The following is an 8,919-nucleotide window of genomic DNA, read 5'->3' as shown; positions in this document are numbered from 1 at the left end:
AATTGTCATTAAGTATGACTATACCTTCTTGTGAGAAGCTACACAGGTCTGGGCTCTGTCAGAAAACAGCTCTCCTGTGTGGGAAATGAAGCCAGGGGAGCTTTATATGTCTCAGAAGCAGTTACAGTTAAAGGCCAGAATGACAGGAAGCCTTCAGGTAAGCTCTGATATTGTAGAATGCAAAGAAGGGTATGGTTACAGTATCAGGTACAATCACCTGTTTTCTGCTAGACCATTTTTTACCATTTTATCCTGGATAATAGTAGGATAGAGGTTTCATAAGCATGTCTTTCTTCAGCAGCAAGACAACTTCCAGACAAACAGAACTCTTTGTGAACCATACGACAGATGAGTCTTACCACAGTACTTTATTTCTTAAAAATCTAGTTTATTGCACTTGTCTCAAAGCACAAACAAAACAAAAAAACTAAATACAGAAAAAAAGGGAAAAAATATACCCTAGTTTTATTAAAGCTACCCTAAAAAGTAGTCTGAAAAGAGCTCTTGACACCAATTTAATATTAATGACCATCGCAAGATACGGTATTATACAGTAAACAAATAACTAGCAAGCTCAAACCATTACTAAGATGACTTTGAATAATGTAATAGAAAAGTGTCACTATTAGGTAATGCCATTGTACTTAAGCACCTGGAGCTTGGCAAGGTGCAGAGAAGTACTTATATTTCTGCTCCAAAGTGGCTGACACAGGAGCTGCCAAAATATACTTTTAAGGTAAATTTCAGCATCTTTGGGGTCCTCAAGATACCAAGCTGTGCTTGCAGAAAACAGACTGGGTTACTTCATGAATCAATCCACTGCCAGACTGGCTAAAAAAACAAACAACAAAAACAACCTTCTGGAGTAATCACCATGTATAGATATAATGAGGCCAACATCTAATTTGTAAAAGGGAAATAAATCCTTCTTCCCTGTAAGACTGAAAGATCAGACTGAGACCTCACAGCCAGTATCAGAAGTGGTACTAAAAAAAATAACAACACAACGTGACACAACTTGGCTCTCTCTTCACAGATGTACATTCTCACCTTGCACCACGTTTGTTCCAAGTTTAGTGCAGTACATGCACGACCTATTCTGAAAAAGAACAGAGGTTAAAAAGAAAACATCCTTCTCCATATGTGCTAAGTTCTCAAAACAGAAACATCCCCACAGTTTAACACCCGGCCTTTTTCTGAAGCTGGCTCATTTACAGTATTGGTTAGCAGCTGCTTAAACATTCTGATGATTTGTATGCTTAGAACAAATAGAAAATAACTCTTCCACCTACATACTGAACTCAGGTTCTCTCATCTATAGTTCTATTGCTTAAAAAAGATGAGGTATCTTTCAAAGAAGACTTAAAGAAAAATAAACTGCAATGACTAACTTAGGTTACTTCCCAGTTCATTACATACTTCTGCTGCAACATCTGTACGCATAAGACACTTCAAAATTTAGCTAACATAGCTAAAAGTTACAATATTGTTAAGTATTTTCTCACAATATCTCAATTTTAATGGGATATACAGGTAATTCTATCAATTACCATTTTACTTTTAATACATCTGTGTTTGGTACTCAAAACAATTTGAGTCCAGAGGTTAAAGCACTGGCTGGAGGCACAAACGTAGCACAACAGGTATCATGAAAGCTACTCTGTACATTCCTACTTTGTACTAGAAACTCAACATGCAACTTTCTTCTTTTCCAAAGTGGGACTTACCCCTTAAAAATTGTCAGCTCCCTGATGGCTGCATGAAATGGGGAAAAGTTCCCTTGATATTATGTGCAATCCAAACTTCTTATGCTAGAAACAAAATTTCTAAATGCTGAATGTTAGTATAGCCTTACAGATGTTTATATGGAAATGGACCAAACTAAGCTCATTTCAACACTGTGAAATCAGGATGTTCTAAGATCTCTCTAGGAAATACCTTCCTTTATTTTCTTCCATGCTGCAAGAGAAAAGTCATTCTAAGCATATACAATAGTTGAAGAGCATTTCTAACAGTTTGGAGTTCCACATAAAAAAAGAAATTGAGAAATATTTAATGTTTCTGATGTAGAGAAATATTTAATGCAATAGAATTTCTTCTCAAAGTAAGTACACATGTATTAGTGTGCATGCTACTGTGAAATAGTCACTTTCACTGCTAATCAGATTAAGTTAAAGAGTTATGTTTTCCAAAGGAGCTGCTACAGTAGTACAGTATAACTGCAGTATGCCACATCTAAAGAGTCTCTCAAGAGAGACTGGAACAAACATCAGAACTCACAGCTTAGAGGCTATTTAACAGGTCAGTTTTTTAATACAAAAGTGCTAATATCACAAGGTCCAGTATGAGTGGCTTTTACATCCAACATTCTGTACATACATTACAGAAGTTCTATATGCCCTTCTATTTTTTTCACTGCTTCACAAGCTTGAGGGACTTCATATCACTTCCCATTCATCTTCAAAATCATCAGGGTGAAGCAGAACAGAAGTATCATTTTTCTGCTGGTTATGGGAATGGCTAAAGGTCTTAGTGAGGCGCTGGAGAAGGGATCCTGAAGTACTGATCGCCCACAGTTCATCCAGAGGGGTCACTGCAAAGCATGAATTAGACATCTTATAATAACAGTAGAAGGGTCCAGTAACATTAGATAAATAACATTTAGATTTTTTTTTTTTTTCTAACTGTACCTAGGGAAGGTTTTTACTGATGTGATAAAAGCTCCTTGATGAAACTGCCAGGCCACAAAGCTCTCCCTGCTTATGGTCAGCTTGAACACCATCAGGCAGAAATCAAAGCAGACATCACAATGCTTTTGAATTAGCACATAGAACCCACTTGCCTGTTAAACGTGCGACACTTCCAGGAATCTTCTTCCAGTAGTCACCTGCTGGATTCTTGTCAGTAATACCGTAACGACGAGCCACATCTCCGTTCGGACAGCGTGCCCAAACGGTCCTTGTACTTATAGCCAGCTCACATGCCTGCAAACCTAAAGATAACCATCAAAAGGCAATAATCACAAGCTTTCTTCTGTACTAAATATACTCACTGAAAAGCTTACTAGGACGGCAAGACTGTAATATTTTTATATCCTCTTACATTAATATTAGAAAGGCACTTTCCGTTATAAAAGGCAGACAGAAATAACTAAATTTCCCTGTATGCTTCCTAAGAAAGGATTGCCAAGATGACAATGCAGGACTGCATTTTTCCTTCCGCTAACTTCAGGGGAGTAGAACAGAGAAGCTTCAAATAGCATCTGAGCTTCTGGCCCTGTGTAAACAGAATATAAGAATGAAGGCCACTTGCAGTACACAGAGCACTTACAAAGAAGAAGGCTTTTTAATTGTGGACTTTGTAGACATGGCATCTATCTACCGACCATACTGATCTCACAGTGTGGATACACTCTGCTCTGTGGCCACAGCCAGAAGCGATGACCAGATAGTCTTTACAAACCTATTTCTGGAACCTCAACTGTATTTTACTACCAGATGGTAAAATCTGAAATTTATAACATTAGTTTGCCTAAAAATGGTTAACATCATAGATGTTGTGGGCATCAGCGTTTGGTTGGTTTTGGTTTTTTTTTGTTGTTTTTTTTCATTCCTCCTCACAATAAAGCAAGTTCTCTGCAACTGAAGTGCCATGCACTTTGAAATATCTTTACAAAGCAGACAGCATCAACAAATAGTTATTTAAAAAGGAGCAACTAAGATTTAATTTTACATAAATGCAAGGCAAAAATATAATTACTTAAATCAGAATGCATCCAGAACACAGGATTAACAGAAAGATGTGCAAAATAACATTAAGTTCCTGTTAGCCACATCTAGATGGGAACTCCTGTGTTATATCACTTTTCAATACAGAACTTCTGAAAGCACAGTGGTTTCCTATTGCTTAGGAACACTACTTTAATCCTAACTCAAAGGTAAATGTGGCATTTATTAATCCAACAGCAGCAGCCTGAAATAGCACACAATATAAATTCATGCCAGAATCAGATTTCTCTTCAGTTAACTATACAATGTGTTTAAGTAAAATCAAGATCTTCTTTCAAAGACAATCCTTATCAAACGCTTCACAGACGTTTCTATAAATAAACATACATGATTGCTGAGAAACATCTCTGATTTATGCATTACTACCAAACTGAAAACGCAACATGGAAAAAAAAATCACAGTGAGCAAACAGCAGAAAGCACAAGGAATTCATGCCTTAGGTTTGTTTTTTTTTTTTTACCTGGTACATGCTCCCAGTCGGTGCCTACAGGCATTTCCTCTGTAATTCCCACTCGTACATGGACATTCCATTTGCTGTCAATGGCCCACAGCATCTGATCGTTTGGACTTGAGTGAATGCTGACCAAGTTGATTCCTACTGGCTATAAAATTCAAGTGCAATATTTAAATTTAGTACATATATATATATATATACATATATATGTAGGTCTGAATGTCTCATCTCAGCAACGGTACAGTGAACTGCCCTCTTCCCCATATGTCATTTTATAGGAATACAACTGTGGAATTCACCACAGCCCACTGCAGTACTGGAGCAGCCACACCTGTAGAATATCCACACCATTATCTATTGGCAAGCCCAAGTGACACGCTCTTCCCATTCTCCTTTATTCTATTTGCTCTAATGGAAATCTGTCTTAACTACTGGCAAAAATCAGTTTTACTGACCAAAGAATTTTAAAGAGATCAAAACAACAATGATAATTTTGTGGCTGATATATTTAGCTAACAGGTTTAGCGAATGCAAATCTCCCTTTGGTAGTGGGGAGGGAAGGGAAAGCCACACACTTTAAATAAAATGCAGGTAAGAAAAGGATTTTTCTCCCCGTCAGCTCAAAAAATGTTCCACCAGAGACAACAGTAAGATGCCCTGAAATATGTCATCATCTGACAGAAGCACTGCATTTCTCACAGTAACTTCACAGGACTAAGCTCAATAGCCAGTGTGACAAACCTAAGAGCAAGCTGCTCTTTGTACATATTAACATACAAAGAGAAATACAGAATCATAATCTCTGTGTTTATAAGAACACGCAACCCAATGCCAGATGGCCTTCTGTGTACATAACAGTTACCTGCTTTGTTCTTTCTTTTGAAATTGTGCTGCTAACATGGGTCTGATCCAGTTATAACTAAGTTTGACTTGAAACTCCAAACCAATCCTGTCTATTTAGATTTTAAGACCTTTGACAGACTGTCTTCTTGTGTTTGTGCTCTCATCAGGTATTTGCACATGCTGGAAGCATGGAGCTGGTAGAGACTTGAAGAAATGTTTGCATTTCTGGTCACAGTAAATTGACAAAGGCTGCAAGTTGAACACTTACAGAAAAATGCTATTTGTATTGAATAGTAATGAATACATAGAATATGTAAGTACTTGGTTACTTTCAAGTTGTTATTCTGTCATGTTACAAATAAACTACTAGATTGCAAAAAAACAAAAAAAACAAAAAAACACCAGCAGAAAAAACAAACAAAAAAACATCCTCCAACACCATCACCAACCCTCCCCCCCCATCTCCCATGAGCTGACACTGAGGAAAGGGAAAGAAAAAAATAAAATAACCCATGGAATATGCCCTGTCTTGCTGCCTCTACACCTGCAGTCATCCTCACACCTGTTTCCCTTCCTCTTTTCCTCCCTCTTTTCTAATTTGTCTCTGTGATTACTTTGATTCTGGCTCCTTCCTTCAGCCTGCTCACCTCCCCACATCACTGCCATGCAGTGCATCTCACTACAGTGCTGTTTCCAGCTTCATCACATCACTCTCTGTATTTCTGATGTTATGGTCCCTGCTTTCAAGGAAGCTGTGCAATTAGTAACAGCTTATGCAGACTGAGTACAAACTGTGAAGAGCAGCCTGGTGTGACCCTTGTTACTGATCTGTTGGGATCTATGCACCTTGCTCTCCAATCTCCCATATCAGGAAATCATTCTTCTCTTCCTCTATCGTTTGCCTAAAGGAGAGCTCCCTTAGAAATAACTGGAGGAATATTTTCATCCAGAAAGACTTATTGAGTGCTTATACCTAGCTTCTAAGCCTATACATTACTACAGAATTACTGGTACTACAAGCTAGGTAAAGCAAATAAAGTATCCCAAAGGGGTTGCATGAAAGGAGTTGCACCACAGAGAGCTAGACAGCTTCTGCTTCAACTGCAGGCTTAAGTGTAATCAAACTACCTATACCCAACACTGCAGCACTGATGTATCCAAGAAATAAATGGAATTTATGGAGTCCTAATAAATCTACAAGCTTGGACAAAAACTTTTGTCATTCTTTGGTTTTCTTTAAATAAACTCCTGTTCTCTTTTTGAGTTTTCCCACTTCTCTGGATATTCTGCTTTTGGTTACTTAGTTCTTTCTGACAAACTTGCATCAAGGAAATAATCCTCCTACTCACTGTCATTACAAAAGATCCAGGCAAGACAGTGATGGCAGCACCCAGTACTCTTAGAAGTCCCTACTCCAGTGCAGCTTTCTGATGTGCCACTGGCAGTAGAGGACAGGACCTGTAGGACAGCTAGTGATGTGGTGATACCCAATAGCTCTGGGAACAAAGCAGTGACAAGACACCGTGAAACAGGGACAGGCAATTCTTAGAGGTGTTAAACACACCAGATGGCTACACATCCTCCACAAACACACACCCTCCTGTCCTCCGGTCTTGCACCTTACTTACAAGAACCTCGGTCTCTCTCCATCTTTTGCTAACAAAGATTTCCCAATACATAATGTACTGCCACACAAGCCAACTATGTACTTTTCAGTACTTCAAGTTACATGCTAAGAGCTGTGAATATCTTAATTGTCTGCTATAAACAAGAATCATGAAAAATAGTCTGCTAGCACTCACATGTCTGATGACAAAACAATGCTGACAAAATGAAGTAAATTTGAAGTTGCCCATTAACCTTGTAATTCTACACAAATCATTTCCATTCCTTTTGCAGACCACCAAGAAATTTTCAGTGCAAGCCCTCTGTTTAAACAATGGAATCAAATAAAATCTAAAATAAAAACTAATGCAGCCTTCCGTCCCTGAATGGAAGTCTCAGAAGTCCCGTCTTGCTGTAGTTGCTTCAGTCACAGATGAACCCAAAACAGTTCCCTGTCAAGGAGAGTGCATGCATCACCAAAAAGGCATCAGAATGCATTCCAAGTCACTATTCAGACATATATTGGCAGGCCTCCATTATCTCTTTTCTTCTGCAAATACCCAGGATGAGAAAGACTAAACATAATATTCTCAGCCTCATTAAGTCCCTTTTCCCTCTTTTTTAAGATAATGGTTTAATGGTTGCAAGCAGCATGGGTGTTCTACTCACATTCAAACGACAGAAAAACCTTCAGATCCTCCAAGGCCAGGATGAAAGAGTATCACATCTGAGATATTTCCCCCACTATCAAGCACTATCCGTAGATCAGACTAATATGACTATTTTGATTGCTAACAGACATCCAGACCTTATAAAGTAGCATGACAAAGAAAGAATACAACTTAGATTCTGTAATGTAAACCTGACTGCTGCACGTTATTTTCAGAGCTTCATTTGAAAGATGGTGAAAGTGTTTTACAACCACTAGATATCAAGAAAGCACAAGCAATGTGAGAGCAGTACCAAACAGAATGGTTTGCACTCAGTCTTCAAGGAGAGCAGATTGCTAAATTAATTACCTCTTTTTTTCTCTGTGGAAAAGTTCAAGGCAGTATACAAGAGCAGGAAAGATTACGAATCTATGTTTAGTCTTCCTGGAAGCCACATGTTTTTCAGTAATGCTGCCATAGAATTGTCAGAGATTATTTATTGACTTGAAAACTAGAGCATTCTTTTCCTCAGAAGCCTTACAACAAGCAGCATGACTCCTTCCTCCACTTTTAGCCTTCAGTGAGTAAACAGACCACAGTCTTAGCTCCATACCTCCAGTTAACGGCTAGTGCAACCAAGAAGAAAGGGCAAGAAGGCATGGAGTCTGTTCTCTTGACGTTGGTCGACTTTCAGTTTTTATCCCAACCATTTTCTCACAGAAATATGCAAGAGACTACAACAACACATGGCATCAATTCCTAGAAAAGGTCACATCAAACCCATGTGACTATTCAACACACTAAAGCTCCAGCAGGTCCATAACATATTTCCAGAATATTTAGTACAACAGCTGCTTCTTACAGGCAATGAAAATTATTATAATAATGCAAAGCATTACAGCACTAGCTAAAAGAAACACAAGCAGACTGCAAGAGCTCAGATTTGAGGCTGCTAGTGGTATTGAGCAACTGAAAGCATGAAAAGGAAAGCTTCTCACTGTTTCTGTTTCAGTGTTAGTTAAGTCTTGTCAGAAAGCAAATAAAGATTTTTATTTCAGAAGGATTTGGAAAAATCGTCTGCTCGGTTTTCTGACTGTGTGTCATTTTGTGTATCCTTTTAGTGAACCAAGGCTTCTGGTGCTGATAACAATTGCTATCGAATGTGACAGGCTACATGTGTGCTTTTCTGAACATGATGATAGCAATGCCTTAAAACAAGTACCAGAAGGCTCCAAAGCAGTAAAATACAGTGAAATACAGTGACAATAGTTGCTCCTCACTTGCAATAAAAAGGAAAACGGTAAGCACTGAGCAATGGACATGAAACAACTTTAGTAAAATGCTTAAAGTGCATTTCTGTAATGTACAAGAAAGTTGCATGTCTATGGAGAATAGTATATATTTGAAGTTAAACACTGTGGCATTCTGAATAAGCTAAGCAAAACACTCAGCAGCAGGAGCTTTGATCCCATATGCTTATTTGCAACCCACCTCAATACAGCCAGTGTGACTGCTGCCAATTGCAGTTTTCCTTTACATCTTCTTGAAAACAGTGGGGAGAGGATTTCCTGGAGGAAT

The 8,919-nt window shown here is 38.4% G+C and overlaps 1 protein-coding gene across 4 annotated transcripts in view; it reads right to left on the bottom strand.

Moving 5' to 3' along the window:
* Positions 1-367: 367 nt before the first annotated feature.
* The window catches only part of TECPR2 (tectonin beta-propeller repeat containing 2), a 39,595-nt gene continuing 31,043 nt past the window's right edge, over positions 368-8,919 (bottom strand). For 3 of the 4 annotated variants that reach the window (XM_052695838.1, XM_052695837.1, XM_052695839.1), the window contains 3 exons: positions 4,250-4,391; positions 2,843-2,992; positions 368-2,593 (listed from right to left, as the gene is read on the bottom strand). In XM_052695838.1, coding sequence (XP_052551798.1) covers positions 2,439-2,593; positions 2,843-2,992; positions 4,250-4,391 — 447 coding nt within the window. In that variant the 3' untranslated portion in view covers positions 368-2,438. Of the gene's footprint in view, positions 2,594-2,842; positions 2,993-4,249; positions 4,392-8,919 lie in introns of those variants that run through there. The other variant, XR_008209556.1, reaches the window with a different exon arrangement.

Source organism: Tympanuchus pallidicinctus, unplaced genomic scaffold, assembly GCF_026119805.1.
Source record: "Tympanuchus pallidicinctus isolate F22 unplaced genomic scaffold, pur_lepc_1.0 scaffold3, whole genome shotgun sequence".
Lineage (NCBI taxonomy): Eukaryota > Metazoa > Chordata > Aves > Galliformes > Phasianidae > Tympanuchus > Tympanuchus pallidicinctus.
This window is presented reverse-complemented; position numbering and strand designations above follow the sequence as displayed.